The sequence below is a fragment of the Podarcis tiliguerta genome (genome assembly GCF_965153285.1).
Source record: "Podarcis tiliguerta genome assembly, chromosome: 1".
Classification (NCBI taxonomy): domain Eukaryota; kingdom Metazoa; phylum Chordata; class Lepidosauria; order Squamata; family Lacertidae; genus Podarcis; species Podarcis tiliguerta.
Window position 1 is genome coordinate 61947003 of NC_139534.1, and position 19143 is coordinate 61966145.

Consider the following 19143-nt stretch of genomic DNA (forward strand, 5'->3'; position numbering starts at 1 on the left):
TAACCCTCAGTGAGTTAGGGATTTCCCCTGCATGCAAGGACACATCCCGATGGATTGAGTGGATGAGACCAATAGAGGGTCCAATGGTCAAGAAGGCGAGACAGATGGATGCCAGCAACAGCTACTTTTACATTCTTTTGAATCTTGATAACATACATACACTTACTTCTAATGTGTTGGGCAGGAGAAACAAGGTATCCCTCAATAAGATTATTCACAAGTCACACTGTCATGGCTATACATGCCTTTATATCAAGGTATTCCTTCAAGCGCTGGATTATGGAGAAAGCTAGAGAGTTCCAGAAAGACATCTACTTCTGCTTCATTGACTATGCAAAAGCCTTTGACTGTGTCAACCATAGCAAACTACGGCAAGTTCTTAAAGAAATGGGAGTGCCTGATCACCTCATCTGTCTCCTGAGAAATCTCTATGTGGGACAAGAAGCTACAGTTAGAACTGGATATGGAACAACTGATTGGTTCAAAATTGGGAAAGGAGTACGGCAAGGCTGTATATTGTCTCCCTGCTTATTTAACTTATATGCAGAATTCATCATGCGAAAGGCTGGGTTGGATGAATCCCAAGCCGGAATTAAGATCGCCGGAAGAAATATCAACAACCTCAGATATGCAGATGACACAACCTTGATGGCAGAAAGTGAGGAGGAATTGAAGAACATTTTAATGATGGTGAAAGAGGAGAGCGCAAAATATGGTCTGAAGCTCAACATCAAAAAAACGAAGATCATGGCCACTGGTCCCATCAGCTCCTGGCAAATAGAAGGGGAAGAAATGGAGGCAGTGAGAGATTTTACTTTTTTGGGCTCCATGATCATTTCAGATGGTGACAGCAGTCACGAAATTAAAAGACGCCTGCTCCTTGGGAGAAAGGCGAGGGCAAACCTAGACAGCATCTTAAAAAGCAGAGACATCACCTTACCAACAAAGGTCCGTATAGTTAAAGCCATGGTTTTCCCAGTAGTGATGTATGGAAGTGAGAGCTGGACCATCAAGAAGGCTGATCACCGAAGAATTGATGCTTTTGAATTATGGTGCTGGAGGAGACTCTTGAGAGTCCCATGGACTGCAAGAAGATCTAACGTATCCATTCTTAAGGAGATCAGCCCTAAGTGCTCACTGGAAGGACAGATTGTGAAGCTGAGGCTCCAATACTTTGGCCACCTCATGAGAAAAGAAGACTCCCTGGAAAAGACCCTGATGTTGGGAAAGATGGAGGGCACAAGGAGAAGGGGACAACAGAGGACGAGATGGTTGGGCGGTGTTCTCGAAGCTACAAACATGAGTCTGACCAAACTGCGGGAGGCAGTGGAAGACAGAAGTGCCTGGCATGCTCTGGTCCATGGGGTCACGAAGAGTCGGACACGACTAAACGACTAAACAACAACAAGATTCCTTCAACCAGTTGCTGGCTAATCTGAAATGCCTCTACTAGATATACACAAGCTTGGACATAAAGAAACAAATGAAAAGCCCACTTCATGATGGTCAAATGTCAGTGAATATCCAGCTTGATAAATGCAAAGCTTTTTTTCCTTTGTTGCTGAAAGTCAAATCACATCTCCTTGCAGTCTCTGAGGAAATAAACCTCAGCTATGTTAGCCAGTGAAAACACAACTGCAAACCAATTCTTCAGGCGGCTCGTCAAGCAAAGGTTACTTAAAAACCCAAACCACAGTTGATGCAAATGTCACAGGCACAAATCACCCTACAGAGTAAAAGGGGGAGAGAAGGGCAGAGAAGAATGCCAGACAAATGGAGTGTGTACTAAGGTCATTGTGTGAAATGTTATGCTTGCTCAAGTTTTTGCTGCTTCCAGCCAACCTTTTACACACACATACTGCTTTATATTCAGCTGGGAGAAAGAAATCTCTCTCTAGTTGGAATAATATAAAACACAATTACTGTAATGTACTATAATGTGCAAACTGCTTTCTATCAGCCTAAGTGATAACATTTTTTGTACTCAGCAGCCCACAAAATGCTATTGCAATGAAAGCTCAACTGCAAACTCACCACTGAACTCTGGGTTTGGCAAGCTATTTGCCTGGACCAAACTGTTACTTGCCTGCAGGCAAGTGGCTAATTTCAAGGCAAGTGGCTAATTTCTCCTTGTTACTGATCCTGATAGATAGTGATATCCCAGCAAGTCTCAGTTCTGATGAAGGATGGTCAATCCTTTTTACAATCTGTCTCCATTCTATCCCATTTCTACGTTTTCCCATGACTTTAAAAAATGCATTTGAAAATTCACATTTTAATACAATTAAACAATTATAATTCATTCTCAAAACCTGAATTCTTTCTCCCAAAATACCTCATCACCAGGCTACCCCCTCCACCACTACTTGGTTGAATACTGGAAAACATAATCAAGTTTCTGACTTTAAGCTCTGTCAGCCAGCTTCGGAACACAACTTGTGAAGTTTCAGAAAGAGAAAATTATTATTTGGTATTTTGTACTAACACTCAGGAATCAAAGGACAAAGAAACACAGATACTGTGAAACACTTATGCATGTCTAAATAGATCTTTAAAATTTATAATTCACTATACACCTTATTTTATACTGCACTGAAACAGCAAAGGAAGGATTGGTATCCATTTCCATGTATGTGAAATGAAAGCCCTCCTATTTTCTACACATGTTCCCTTCACATGTCCAGAGACAAAGGATCAGGTGAAAAGCTGCCCTATTCAAGCAATAAAATGGCTTGGGAATACTTAAGATATATAAACTGAGCCATTTAAACTCAAATGCACCCCAGCGTGTTGTACAGAAATCAAAATGCTGAACCTAAGAAAACATCAGTTACCAAAAGATAATTTCTGGAATTAGAATCAATTTATCAACAACTAGACACAGCACCCAAAATGGATGGCAACAACTGTTATGAACACTACAGCTATAAATAAAAATAAATTAGAAAGATTTGCTCTAAGCATCAGTACAGCTGAAAGTTATTGAAATGTTTTTATTTTTAAAAGTAACTTGTTCCCTATATATACACTACACATGCACACAAAATTTCTACCATTAGCCAAGGATTCCATGGATATATATAACAAAGACATTGACCTATCTGAGGTTAAAAAGAGTTTCACAAGCCTAGTCACATAAATCACAACCTTGTTAAAGTCCAAATAAGTGACAATGAACAGTTATAGGTTCTGTTCCCATTTATTATCACATCTAGGACTGCCAGATGTCCTTTATTCTCCTCTGAGATCTTCTTTATCTCAGAGAGTTGCAGCTGCATACAAAGCATAATGAATTACCCCTGTTTGACATGCCATACCTCCAAACTGCCTCGTTTTTTAAAAACTTTGGATTTGTCACCCTTTGGAATGCATGCAAATATCAAACTGCAGCCCAAGCTATTTCCCTGGAAACTCATCTGAGAATGTCAAATGGCAGTTCCATGCCAAGCACCTCATGTTGACTCTCCCTTTCTTTTCATTTTGCCAGCCCTGAGGATCAGAAACATTTTAAACCAAATTACACGTTAACAATGTTCCTCAAAACAAACTGCCTATACTCACAATACTAACAATGTATACTTTATGTGTTCACTCCCTTATCAGAAAATGTACCAAACAGCAGAAGACAATATTAACCCCTTTCTAAAATCAGATTTGACCCGATGGAAGAAACTGAAACTGAAACATTTACCTTTTGATTCCCCTTTAGTTCCAATAACTCAAAAGTCTTCCTTCACACAGCAGCCAAATCAGGCTCATTTGCTAAACTCAGATACTTCTACACTAATCAAAGCCCCTTATAGCTCCAGAAACAATTTTTATATTGGGACATAACAGCAGATTTAACATTTTCTAAATCAGCCAAATATATAGGGACATAGTTTAAATAGTTTTAAGCAACTACTCAATTTGATCAACCCACTGAGAAAGGAAATAATCTCCCAACTATATAAAATTCTCACATAATTGGCTACACTTCCTCTCACTCCATAAGACTAAAATGGGGAAAAGATTTTGGGGAAAAGTTTTTGGAGAAGAATTACACTATATACAGTTAGCATCACAGAAAACACTGACACAGCAGAAGAGAGAAATCATATCTATTCAGGACATTAGAATGAAGTACTCCTACTAGCATAATGTATTTATCCCAATACAGTCAACCCCAATAGCCTCCCAAGGAGAAAAGCTGGCTTCAATGTCAGCCAATGCACAATTATGCAAGCAGTGAGCCAATATTTAATCAAATCTTGCAGGCCCAAACTTCATTTGAATTCCTTGATGCTCCATGCTTTACTGTGAATAGAACTTTCTTTTTAAAAGGAATCCACTCCAAAAGGAATCCACTCCAAAAGAAAATTTAAGTTCAATATTTTAATTTCAGTTCCTCTCATCTCTCAGCATAATAAATCAAATGGGAAGCAGACAACAGTGCAAAGTAACATGATAAATGTTTCTAGTTTTACAAGTTCTTTGTGATGCAGATAATTTAGTGATCTCACAGCTTGAGGCCCCAAACAAGCTCTATCAATCCCCATATGAAAAACATTGAACAAGAAGTGTTGGGTTTTGTTAAGAGTAGAATTAACAACATTTCCAAGCTAACTAGGTTTTGTCCCATGGTGTGCAATTCCTATTGAGACATACACAACTACAGACAAACCCCAGTGCCGTACAAGACACTATGTGGTTGGGTGTGCATGCATGCTCCAAACAGGCTGAAGAATTGTGTTCTCTCAGACTTGCCAGCTGGTTAAAGCTTGTGTCAGCTTCAGGGGCACATCATGTTCCTTATCAAGCAAAGTTGTTCAGTGCAAAAATGCAACAAAATGTGTATGTTTACATATTCAAATCTGGTGCCTAACTTGATGCTTTGAAACAAAGAAGAAATGTTTCCTCAGAAACTGTTCCAGTGAGCCTGTTGAACTTACCAGACTATTACAGACTATTCCGGCACTCAAAGTGATTCCTCTCCTAAGTCACAGGCAACAGCTATGGGCTATTCAGAGCTAAGTGAACAGTGTCACTGCTCTTGCTTGCTCTTGACCCAACCAAGAGTTTACCTGTCTGCTTTCGTTTCCTAGGCCCTACACAAAAATTCCATTGTTATCATCATCAGGCATTCAAAAGTGATTTACCATAACATATACAAGATATACAACATATATAAAAGCAGTTAAAACAATTTGCATATATAAAAACAATTAGAAAATATAAAAACAGTTAAAAACAACAATTGTAGCTGGGCCTCTAGCAACAAGAGAAACCCCAATTAACCTGCTCCTTCAGGCAATTGAGCAGTTATCTAGACCCTGGATCCAGCCACAACACCTCTGTATTGCCAGTTTATTGGTCCTCATCCAGCCCACCATTGAGCCCAGGAGCAACCTCACCATCATCACCACACTGTTGACATGTTGCTCCATATCTTCCAATAACAGCCCCTAATGGCTTCATGTAGACATTAAATCACATCAGGGACGCAATGGTACCCTATGATCTGGCATGCCACAGCGCAACTGTGGAAACAATTGTTCAATGCTGTTCTTTGAAACAGACACCGAAGATGAAACTGGAACCACTACAAAACAGTGTTCCCAATACTCATCTCACAGAGCTGATGCAGGAAGATACCACGGTCATTGGTATCAAAAGCCACTGATATATCAAGTAAGAATAACTGAGATCTGTACTTGAATTGAAGCTCTTCTTACTAAGGATAGTAATAGCCCATGGTAGGGCCTATTTTGTCTGCTACTGTTTTGTGAAATAGATGGGGGAAGAAATGTCTGTTCCATAGACAGGGAGACTATATTAAAGAGAGAAGGACAGAGGGAGTATGACCCTTTATACAGCACTTGGCATGTCCAAATCCATTATTCAGGCACTGCATGGAACCTACACAGTTCTACAAGCATCTCTAAAGCATGTAGCATTTTAATAACCACTTTAAGCTAGTAGTGTCCATGCCTATATAAGGCAATGCTAAGAGTTCCTGTTATGGGATATATCATTTTGTGGGATGCTTGTGAATGGGGTAGTCAATCCTCCACTTCCAATGTAGGATGTGAAAAACAGAAAGGTAAAGCGCAACACAGAATAGTAGACAATCTAGATTGCATCTCTCAAAAGCCTGAAGGCAAGTTATCTCCTCCTACACATCTGAGACCAGAGATAAATCTGTGGTAGCAGTACACAGTGTAAGCCCTACCCAGCAAAACGCATGGCTAAAACAAAGCAGTAGATCAATAATGTCTGTGGGGTCTCAGAAGTGGAATGGCTGCAGAAGTAAAGTACAAAAGAGGGAGAATGACAGAGCATGTAACTTCAGGTATGCAATTCCCCCCATGTGTAGGAAGCAATGTTCAACGTAAATTAGATTAGTCAGCAAGCACTGCCAACAATTTAACAAAATATTAGTTACTTTTGTAAAGTTGAATAAGCTGTTAATCAGAGAGCCACAGCTTCAGATTTAGCTAGTTGTTTTATATAGTGCTGAAAATTCAACACATACACCTCAGCTCCATGTCTCTCTTGTTCCAGAGTCAACAGGTTCTCCGCCTTCCCAGCCAACCTAACCTCTTGCCCCTTCTACTAATAATCTACACAGTGCATTCAATTCCTAGAACACATGTGCAATTTCCTACAGCTCTTTCCCACCAGTTACTGCTTCTCAATCAACAACTTACTCTGTCCTTTTTCTGGGCTTCTCTATTTAGCACTTTCTCAACACGGGGCTTACATGTTTCATATAATCACAGTAATTGATTGGCCAGGGTCAGGTGGGGTTGCAAGCTCCTTAGCTCAAGATGTGAGCTCAACCCAGATGCTTGCCTGCATATGTATGGGCACAAAACAGGGAGAAGGGGTGGGGGCAAAGAGACAGGTAAGCCCTACCTGCAGCACAGCCAGGCACATCTTCCTTATTAGACCTTTGAATGATTAACGTGAAGGTTTATACATACTTTCTAAGTGCATTGTATATAACACACACAGAACCCAGGGCTTTGTACTAAACATGTGAATGTCTAAAATAGGGAGCACAGGGAGCTGTGAGCAAGGGGCTTGCATGGCTTCCCTGTCTTGTGTCAATGTTAAACTCAAACTTGTTCATGCAAATTCAGGATGGCGAATCCCATTAAATGTAACTCATATTTTTAGCCAAACTAAATTGCTTTTAAAATGTTTACATATTAAAGGGAAAGCATCATATTTAGGTCTACTTTGCTCTAAGCAGTATGAATTGGTTTATACTTCAAATATAAACAACTTTAATGAGGCAGAAGGTAAAGATTTTGGCAACCACTTAAGTCTATCTGAGTATAACTTATTGGAATATCTCCCCCCCCCCCAGTAGTGAGAGGGCACAAGATTATTCAAATAATGTGTCAAGAAAATTCAAGTTTAATACTCAAGGTAAAAGGATACATTCATAGTTGACTTTTCTGTGTGTGTGTGTGTGTGTGTGTGTGTGTGTCCAACCGAATGCTTCAATTCAAGCCCAGGTATTTTAACAGGTGGGGATCAAAAACCAGAAAGGACAGAACAATGCTAGAGAGGAACACCAGTAGGAGAACATGACCAAACCCCATGAAAGACAGACATAAATAGACTTCGTATTAGCAAAACTTATTGTTATAAATCTTTGTCATTTTTTTAAAAAGCTGTTTCCTCAAAAATCCAAATTTCCCATCACACATTAAATTCTATGCACCAGAATGTATATATTGGGATTTCATCTTCAATATTTTAGCAGGAAAAATATTAGCAAGAATAAGAATAAGTGTTTCCCTTATGAGAGCAGCTTTTAACTGCTTTTTTACTGCAAGCTTTTGTATCTGGGAGGTATGAACACATTGTAGAAGGTCTAGCTGTAAGGTAAAAGTATGGGAAAAACTATTCTTCTATTGTTGTGGTCAGTTGGTTGCAAAAGAGAAAGCAACCAAGCCCTTTGTGAATAATGCTTCCCTTGCCAAGCTGCCTGACCCCAGAACCCCATTTTACATCTTATCTTTTGCAGTCATATGCTGGCTGTGGGCAAAGGAGAATTGCATTGCCTTCTTTTGACTGCCAAAAGTTTTTTCTTAAAAAAAAGTTGGCTGCAACAACAGCTATTTACCACCCCTATTTTGTCCTTTTAAAAAAGTTGCTAATAGTTTATTTAAGAGAAGGAAGGAAGGAAGTTCCTTGCATGCCCGGGAAAAGTTTTTCTTTCATATTCTCATAGCAGATCTTTCCCTTAAAAGGCAATCTCTGCCTTGGCTCCAGATGCTGCTGGACTGAACACAGCCAGTGCCCAAGCATGGCAAGCATATTAAGGATGACAAGTGCCATAACCTTATTGCATAATTCTGCCTTCTAAATTCAGCATTCACTGTGCAAATAAATGTACTTAACTTTGAGGTATGAAGACAAAGTTGGGCTTGTTAGAAGTATAATTATTTGTGCCCAATATATTCCCATGACAAAATGTGTTGTTCTAGACTTTCTACATGTCCTAGTCCTTCCTCTTAAAAGGTCAGTATTAAGGGGGGTGGGGAAGGCTCAATGAAATTTAATCAGTCTCATCTTCTGAGCTATATCACTATCAGTTTCTGCTTCTTCACATTTATCATGGATTTCTATTTGCCCATATTGAAACAAGCTTATATATTGTTTCACGTCTCATCATCCAAAAATCTTCCATTTTTATGGGGGAAAACAAAAGGCTTTGTCTTTTTTTAAACAAAACAAAACACAAACCTAACCCCAACAAATTTGGGGTTTTCCTGAATATTCCCAGGCCTTCACATCCCTAGACAAGTTTTATTTATTGTACTACTGTGATCAGATAAATATTAATTGCAACATTATGAAGTTACTAGTATGGTAGAACTATTTGATTTAAGCTATGAAGGTTCTATTCTCACCTCAGCTTACACAATCTATTTCATCATTGAGATCACATTACCGCCTCTCATCAAGTATATAGCCCACATGCTGGCTAACAGGTACACATTTATGATGATACAGAAATGAGGAACATGTTGCTGTTACAAACAATCCCATCATGGAGGTTCATTTTTATTCATGGCTGAAAATGCTCACATTTGTACATATACAGACATTGCCACATACAGTTTTGTTACCCTTTCTCTCTGATGCCAATAATGCCTTAAGCTTCTTATACAATTATGTTATAGTTCGATAATTGTCATTATATCTTGAGTATATGATTGTGTGGATTCATCTCTAATCTTCATCAAGTGATTAGAAGGGGCACCATTACAAGAGCACTTTTTAACCTGTAGATCACTTATGCAAAGGTTTGCAACTATGTAAGGAATGGACAGGGCTTTTCCAAGCTGTCTTCAAAAAAAATGCTTAGGAGGAACATGTTACACAGTAAGGAGTTACATAGTTTCATTTTTAAAAAGCAAATCTAAATTGACACATTTTTCAAACAGCAGCAAACAAGATGCTTTCAATAAATCCACAAGCGCAAGATGCTTTCAATAAATCCACAAGTGCAAGATGCTTTCAATAAATCCACAAGCGGAACACAGAGACTGTGTCTTCCTAACAACTGTCCTTAAACATGTGAAGCTCAATATACCGTATTTTTCGCTCTATAAGACACACTTTTCCCCTCCTAAAAAGTAAGGGGAAATGTGTGTGCGTCTTATGGAGGTAATGCAGGCGGGAGGCTCTGCTCAGCGCTCCCTTTAAAGAGCCGCATGGAGCGTGTGGCTCTTGGGGGAGCCTTCCTCCTGCGGCCCAGGAGAGGCTGTGCGCGGCTATCCCACAAGCCAGAACAGCAAGAGGCTATCCCAGAAGCCAGATCCCTCTTGCTGTTCTGGCTTCTGGGATTCAGAATATATTTTTTTTCTTGTTTTCCTCTTCAAAAAACTATGTGCGTCTTATGGTCTGGTGCATTTTATAGAGCGAAAAATACAGTAGCTACACTGCCTGGTTGCCTTTTATAAGCTTAGATACATGTTTTGTGACTTACTGGGGTTTTTTAACAGCTGGATCAACTGACCTATGAAAGCCATCTGGGGTTAGGCCCCCAAAAGTAGTCTTATTTTATAATGAAAAGTAGGTAGAACACATTTCACAAATGAGCAAAGCTCCAGCATGGCTAATGGGCAGAGGTATGGGGGTCCTGCAACATCTGCAGGGCCACAAGTTCCCCACCCCGATACAGGGAAAGTGCACCATCACCTTAATTGCTTTAGCTGCCAATATCTGTTTTTATGCCAGATTTTCAATATTCTTTCTGACTCATTTCCGACCCTACTGGTAGATGTGTAGTTAGGATTTTTGGCCCCTATGCACATTACTTTGCCCATTGAACTGCATTTGCCTCCTCCTCCTCCTCCTTCTTCTTCTTTTTTTTTTTTTTTTTTTTTTTGCCTATTCAGCCAGTCTGGAGAAATTGTTTTGGAGTTCTTTGCAGCCATATGAATTTTTAAGGGCTCTAAATAATTTGGCATTATCAAGAAACCTGACTCAGCTCAGATCATTTATGAAACATTAATAGCACTGGGCCAAAAGTAGGTCTTTAGGGGGCCACTCTGCTTGCTTATCTTCACTTCAAGGTCAGTTTAATCCTGCTTTTCAACCCAAATCCATATTTGGCAATACCTTTGTTAGGCCAACAAAAATGTCACAAAATACTGTGCTAGGTGGTAAAAAAATGTGAGGGGTTGGGTTGGGGGAGAAAGACTGTAATAGTCCTAAGATGCCCATAACAAGAAATAGGCCCCATTTAAGGAATCATTAATATCATCTCCCCCCCCCCCCCGGCTGAGTGAAGAATGGAGCTGGGTTACACACAGTCGCTGATGAACGGGGGGGGGGGGGGCAATGTGAAGTGTGAATCTATCTTCAATGGAAAACTACTTTCAGAGTGTTCAAGGCTACAAGTCATCTCCAGATATGCCATAACATTCCAGGAATGAAGGCAGCTTTGTTGTTTAGAAGAAATACTATGCCATGGAATCTTTCACCTGGTCACTTCGCCCAACCAAGTGCCCTCCAGGTGTTTTGAACTACAGTTTCTATCATTCCCAACCACTGGACTATGGTGGCTTAGGCTGCTGGAGCTGAAGTTCAAAACACCTGGAGGGCACCAGGTTGGAGAAGGTCCCCTATATAAAAGTGCAATTGGCATGGACTATTTCATTAGTCGTTGTATTGTGAGGATTTCATTAGTCATTGTATTGTGAGGAATGTACAGACACAAAGGGCACAACAGCTGCAATCAGCAATTCATAGCAATTTGACAGAGTGGGAAGCACGATAGGAGAGTACAAAAAGATATGAATGCAGCAAGAACATGTTCACAGTTTGAAAACACTCTCACAGTTCAACAATCTACAGAAATGCTTCCATGAGGATGAACGTTAGAAAATGTCACTAGGGGACTTTCCTTCATAATGGGCTAAGTGAGCTCCAGCTGCTTGGCTTCACTCCAAGGGGAGTTGTTCCCTAGTAGGTGGAGAGTGAAGGACAACACCAAAGAAGAGGGCAGGAAATGCCACCTGAATCATCTTGGCACCACAGGAACACCATGTTATTAATATTCCTGGTACCAGACGTGAATGTGACTTCTATTGTGAGGATCTTCTTAAATCCACTAATAGTGCCTCTCTAGGCTATAAAGCAAAATATAAGTATTCTAAAATAAACTAAGCAAGCAAAAATAGTGCTATGCTGGAATGCAAAGATGACCACGTTCATCCACCACCATCAGTGAGTGAGTTCACAGAACAGTCATTCCGCAAAGCTGAGCCCTTTTCTGAAGGATAAATATTTTTCAACACGGCACAACACGTCAGCTGAGTTCAATCAGTCTTATTTCTGTTTTAAGTTCCCTGGGGGGAAGGAACAGCAAAAGGTCTGTCTTTAGTTCAGACTTGCCTTGTCCTGCCAGAAAAGCCATATATGCATTAAAGTGCTCTGAGATGAAGAGATTTGGTTTCTGTTTTGAGGGAGTGGAGAAGAAACCAGGTATTTTCCACATTTGCTCACTTCATCGTGTCTCGCCCTCACTGAAAATAAAACGGTCCTGCCCTGCCTGATGCCCTTTTTGTACTCTTTCAAATTAGAGATTATAATACCTTTTAACCCCTTAACTACTTTGTGTGTACAATTTTCAGCACATAATGCCTTGCTAACAGTATGTCAAAATTCAGTCCATTACTGGAGCAAACAATAACATCTACACTTGAAGCTTGTTGGGACTGGCATTCAAAACACCATCAATTCTATCTGGTTCTAAGTTTTAACTGGTGAGTTGGCTGGCAGGACAATGTTGCTCCATTAAATCCAATTCAGCTTTGAATGGTAGCTGCAGTATACCTCTCTGCCTCATTCATAAGCACAAGGTCAAATTAAACCTATTTTGTTTCTGGACAAGCCACAGAAGATTTTAGAAACACTGCAGGAATGGCTAGAAGTACATGCATACAAATTACTGTGCAAGAAAGAGAGCCTCGCTCCAAACTATTCTGATAATATAGCAAGATCTAAAAGTTCACTTTCCCCCCTCTTTCAGCATGCTGCAAACTAACTTCTCCAAGTGGAATTTCAACATTCCTTTTCAACTGATTCAACAACATTGTAAACAGCAAGCATTTCTACACTTGGTAAATGGTTTCCATGTATGCACAAGTACGCTGGCATTTTCCTATGTACACAGTGCTGGCCAGACTATAAGAACTAGGAACAAGGGTGACAGATCCCACACTTCTCTGCTCATACATTTAAGAAATCCTTCCATGTGTACTGTAATTAAAGAATACGCCTACCAGTTCTGCTATATATGTCACTATATACAAGTAGTTTGGCATAATTTTAAAGATATAATTGTTTACAATTTTAAAACATGTTATGCTTAAAGCATTAATAGGATCTGACGTTTCCCCAAAAAAGGTATGGACAAAAATTTTCTGCCAATGCCAAAGGTTCTCTCAACAATTTAAAACCAGCTTTGTGAAAATAACTTTACACTAGTTTTCTTTTTAATCAATAGTTAACAAGGAACATGGGCTTCTATTGTTAAATTCAAAACGAAGCTTCAGCCTGCATCTTTAACAGGATTAGAAATATTCCCTTTCAATATAACTGACAATTGGACATTACACCTTGGATAAAATGATGTGACAATCATATGTGACAATCATAAGTACCATATTGATTCTCCTTTACACATCAGTATAACTCAAAAAATTGACTAAATTCGTAATTTAAAAACAGAAGAAGTTTTAGAGTCCTTGTCCATTCTTAAAGAAGTGACAGAGCATCTTTGACAAACACTCACACACTCACTTTTATCACCATTAAAACATTTGGGCCAGGATTTCCCAAGTTCATGGAGTTGTACTCAAGTGTACCACACAGCCCTTATACTTTTTCCATCATGAGCACTAGAAGCAGAATTATGCAAAGTACATACATAGATCCAGGTGTTCTTATGTAGTGTTATTTATTTAGTTGTTATTACATTCATATGTCACCTTTCCTCCAAGCAGTTGAAGGTTGCGTACATGGTGGTTCTCCCCATTTTATCCTCACAGCAATCCTGTAAAGTAGGTTGGGCTAAGAGATGGTGACTGGCCCAAGGTAATCACAGTAAGCTCCATAGCTGAGTGGGGATTTGAACCCTGGTATCTCAACAGTTACTCTGGAGCACAATTTTTATTTTAAGCGCAGAATATACACATGTACTTTATCATCGACCAATCAGGTTGATGCTTAAACATTTCTGCCAGACAGGCCTGAATAAATGTTGTCTTTCTGCCAACCTTTTGCCAAGACCTAATGAGACAAATGCTACTTGATGTATTTTGAATCAGACACAATCAGGTTTCAGTTTGAAGCAATTAAAAGACACTCAACTCAAGCTGCAGACAATAATTTGCTCTCCGTCAAAAGTTTTCCCTGCTACACTATTTTAGTCAAATGGAAAGTTGGAGAAAAGAACAGAGCAAGACAAAAATAGTTCAGAGAGCTCCCAAATTGCCTTTTGCCCAGTAGTCTCCAACCCATCTTAAATTCTGCTTAAGTTCCAAGATGATCTGTTTTCTAGCAATGTCTACAGAGTAGTTCATACTGTGATTAAGAAGCTATTTTGCCGAAGCTTATAAAATTTGAACTTGGTCCATTAGAGATAAAAGTGGTCTAGTCTGCAAACAAAACATTGCTCAGAACTAGTATGTGTAGTACTACAACACTGACTTGTTTATAAAAAGAAGCTCAACTTCTTATAAAAACATTTGATTTCTCTCTAGCACCTAGCTAAAATTAGTTGCATTAGTTGCATTGTAAAATTGATGGAGATTGATAAGACATTAATCAAAAGGATTGCCAGTTTAGTTATATTCAACCTAACAATTTATGGAATACATAATTCAAGGAAGCAAAATGTGTATCCTTTAGAGGAAAAAATGTCATTATCATGGTGTTGCAAATACACTTGGAAGAAATGTGTGCATGGTCAGGATCAACAGGGATTCTACTAGTCAGAGCTGGGATTCAGGGATCTACATAGCTTCCAGTTCCTTACCCATGGCTACTAATCTGATAGTAGTGACTCAGAATCCTTATTTAACTTTTCTACCATTCCTATAAAGTTAAATTCTAGGCCATATCTACATGCACAACTGAGTAAGTCACTGAGATGGCAACTTGCATGATATAAGGGCAGAATCTGGAGTACTGGGGCCTAGGATTCAGCCAAATCAACACTGTATAAACTTAAATCAAATTGCACAAATGCACTTTCATGCTTTTGCTAGAAGTTGCAATACAATTAAAGAATATAAGGAGGAGCCATGACTGGAAAGTGAGCAGTCCCAATACTGTTTGCTTTTGTTTTACAAGCAAACAAACTCAAACATAAAAGGATCATGGGCTTGGTGGATATGATCCAGTTCACAAAGTGTGCCCATGAACAGACTTCACATAAAATTCTCTCCAGAATAATGAACTTTCAGCAAAAGGAAATGCAACAACAGTAGATCTTGGAAATGGATTTTTAACAACCAGGAAGAAGCTTCACCAGATTGACCCTCCACACTAGATATTCTATGAAACCGTGCACATGTGCACATGCTTCCTACCTAAACTGTTGGATGAGGAGACGATATATTATCAACAAAACTTACTGCTACCTGATGTACTGTAGCAATTCAAGTAAAGCAACATTTTAGTTTTTACACAAACATGCACACCCCCTGATGACCTTTCCCCCAACTAAGTGGTAGTCAGGGAGCAGTAACAGCAAAGAGGCAAACCAACCAAGGAGGCAGATAATTGTAAAAGGTGGTGCTACCTTTGTAAGAAAGCAAAGACTGCATAGGCTTCCTGAGAAACGTGGCAGCATTCCTATGGGAAAGCCAGGTGTGCCTGCTCCCTAATTCTCTCAGCAAACATTATAGCAAAAGCAGTTCTTTCCAGTTATGGCATGATGAATGGGTTACTGTTCTACTGAGTTTAGGTTCCACAGTCCTTAAAGTGAACTAGCTGACTAAAGCCTGGCAAATTGAAAGGACACTTTGAAATTATCACAGCCAACTTGCCAATTTTTAAAAAAGACTACTCAGTGGGTTACATTCGTTTTCATCCTTCTTGGCACAACCCTCTGTCACCTGCCACACACAAACCCATTATACAATCTAAAACTATCATTTATTTACCTTTCCTGAGCAGCCAATGTTGCCTTGTTCCTTCATGTCCCATTTCTATTCACCCTTTTCAGTCATAGCCTATTTGCTCTAACAGAGCTATTAAACTCTTATATTAGTTAATCCTGCTGACTGATGATAATTACATGCAGAACAGGGTACTGCAAAGAGATGTGGAAAGATTTAATTGGTTATTTCCTTTCTTTGTTGGCACCATAGGTGAGTATCTGAATACATAAAGAGTAACTCATTATAAATGAGATAAAAAATGGGTTCCCATGCTTGTTTGAAAAGTCAAATGAACTAAGGAAATTCCCCTCAACTTCTCTTGAGTTTCATAATAACTCTTGCTCAGGTCCATAATTTCGGATGAAGAGAAACACATGCAAAGAACACAATTCTGCACCAAGTTAGCCCAAATTCTGTGACAAGAAATACTGGTTTCTGTGACTTGGAATAAATTTTGCCAATTAAGCAAATAGGAAGATCTCTTGCTCTGCAAAATTTGTTATCCTCATCCTCAACATGAAGAGAAGCAACAGTCTATGCATGGCATTGAAGCCTTGCCTGTGACTCCTGGAAATCTTACTCAGAAACTCTCACTGCCTTCTGAGATTTCATCAGACACCATCCACATGTTTTCACACGTAACTTCACAAACATAAGGCTGGGAAGTCTGGTTAGTTCTTGTCATTCCTTAATGACAGGTGGTATTCTTAGGAAGTTGGATTAAGGTTTTTCTGTGCTTCTGCAGAATTCCAGCACACAAACACCACCTTTTTCTTGTCCTCCTGCACAGCACACACCCAGAGCTTGCCATTTCCCAAGTTTATCATATCCTTATGCACCAGAGACTAAGTACCAAATGCCCCAAACAAGTTCAACTTTGGATTATTCATTAGGGGAGGGGGGCAAGACGAAACCTGTAAAATGAAATGCCAAAAGTGGCTTGCTCAAATTATGTAATTCTACCTGTGGCATGCATACACACACACACACACACTCCCCACTTAGAAGAGTCCAATAGTCACTAATGATAAAAATACTGCATTGTGACATCACTTTTTCCATCTTTGTTAATTGCAGTTTGATTCAGCAAAAGATGGCAGCCAACGCTGTCAGGCAAGCCACAACTCCACCTCAAAATGCAGTAATTATATTTAACTTGCAGTGAGGTGATCATACTCACATACCATATCATTAGTGTTATACTCACAACCTATATTGCCATTGCTAATTGGCTAGTTCAGAGTTTTCTTCATGAGCCAAGTACCCCACGTATGCAGTCTGGGTTCGTCACTTTCATGTCAATACCAGTGTTATCATTACAAATAACTGAAAAATGTAACTTACAAGAAAATGCATTTCAAATATATAATTTACCCCATGGACGCAGATAATACATGTCCATGACTTTTTTGTGGACAGCACAATGCAAGAAAGGAAGTGGGGGATAATATTCTGGTTGACAAACTGCCCCAAAACCTTCACCAAAACCAAGTTGTGATAAAATAATAAACTCATTCAGCGGATACTAATCTCTAACCACTTTATTTAACCATACATTCAAACTTAAATAAATGTTCATGTTTGATTTAAGAACTACTTCTGCTGAAAAGTATTTTTATTTCTGTGGTAACATTTCTGGAAGTTACAATGGAAAAGTACACACCTCCTCGTCTGACCAAAATTCTTATTACAAACTCTGGACCGAGAGCCTGATTAAACCTTATGACTGAACACATTAATGAACAAAAAATAAAAATAAAACAAATTATTTACCAAAACGACTTGTAACCCAATCATATGCATTTTCACTTTAAAATGAAGATGCCCATTGTGTTCAATGAGACTTACTCCACAGTTAAGCGTGCACAGAACTGCAGCCTTACTTAAGTAATTCTACCAGAAAACCCCACCATCAATATGCATACATGAAGTTTACATTTCTTGGCTGAAGCCCAATAACATTTGAACAAAGGTGTTCAAGCACAGATGTGCATAGAGAATGAGAAGTTCCAAACATTTTGCTCTTTTGATTCTGAATTCTAAAACAGTGAACGCAGAAAAATTGGGGCAAGACCAAGCCACTTAAACTACTGTTGTCTTTACTAAAATCCAACCTAAATTTATTAACACCCTAGCTCTAAATACAATGTTCTGCTTCACATGATCACCTGCAATCTTGCCTCATTTAAAACCAATTGTAGTTTTGCCACTGATGTCTATAAGGATCTGTCTGCACTCAAAGTGAATTAATAGCCGAACAAGCTACAGAATGAGAATGCGACATATTCTTCTTCTCTCCCCATCACATCAAGAAAATTGTTTAAAATAAGTTATTACCTTAATACTTTGCCCACTGCCTGAAGAACCATTTTGCAGCTTAATCCAGTTTTGGGAGTTTGGGCAAGTACTGGTCTTTCGCCGCTGAGGTTACAATGATCCCCAACCATGTTGGAGAAAGACAAGAGAGAGAGAAAGTGAGGGGGAAAGGGGGGAAATTGGAAACTGCCAGTACAGACTCGCAACGCTTTACTAGTTCTCTCTCCTTGCCTCCTCAAAAAAACTAGTCCAACCACATTCGCAGAGTTTACACAGCTTACTTCACTCTAACCCTTCCTCCCTCCTTCCCTCAGCCAATGAAAGAGCAGCAAAGGAAACCGGAAAAAAACCTAGGCTGGAAAAGACAAACAGCTGCTCCTTTTTACAAACTCTAAGTAAAAGCCAAGCCTGAGGAGCCAGTGCCAATAAGGAAGCATTTGAATTGGCCTTTTCAGACTGGCGCCGGCTGTGCAACAGGACAAGAGAAGTAGTGTGAGGGATAAGCAAGCTTTTTTCAAGCACCCTGTTACAGAGATACTGCATGAACAGAGGAGAGGAGGGAGCCCGTTTACACTTCAATTTCTGTGATCTGTGAAGTACTGAACCTAGCAGACCATGTCCAATATCTCATAACACATACAAGCCACCAGATAAGGCATGAACTCAATATAAAATTATATGTACATCTAGCTAGTCAAATTATGAGAGTGCTAACTAATACATCGAAGTATGCAACAGTTTTGATGCAATATTCACAGCAAGTACTAATCATGAATCTCTCTCTCTCTCTCTCTCTCTCTCTCTCTCTCTCTCACACACACACACACACACACACACACCAAGTCCCCAGTATGGAATTATAATTCATGAATGAAAAGCCTACTCTCATATTAAAGTTAGTGTTGAAGCTGAAATAAATCCAATTTAACACAGAATTCGCTTTGCATTTTCAGAATCATGTCCATTGCTCACACTGATTATATTAATCCTGAAGATATGGTACTTTTCCCAGATAGTACCTGCCAAGTTTCCAGAACTGTAAGACTTTTGTTAAAGACTTGGTACATGTTCAGCCCAGCATGGAATTCACTCCTCCTTAACCACTAATGATGGTCAGCAGTAGCACCCTATAAACACTTGATTTAAG

The 19143-nt window shown here is 39.3% G+C and overlaps 1 protein-coding gene across 4 annotated transcripts in view; it reads right to left on the reverse strand.

Annotated features, from left to right (window-relative positions):
- MOB2 (MOB kinase activator 2) overlaps positions 1–19143 on the reverse strand; it is a 100298-nt gene that overhangs the window by 14401 nt on the left and 66754 nt on the right. The window contains exon 1 of one of the 4 annotated variants that reach the window (XM_083425700.1): positions 18018–18252. The exons of the other annotated variants lie outside the window; for them this stretch is intronic. Coding sequence (XP_083281826.1) covers positions 18018–18127 — 110 coding nt within the window. The 5' untranslated portion in view covers positions 18128–18252. Of the gene's footprint in view, positions 1–18017; positions 18253–19143 lie in introns of those variants that run through there. 4 annotated transcript variants of the gene reach the window in all.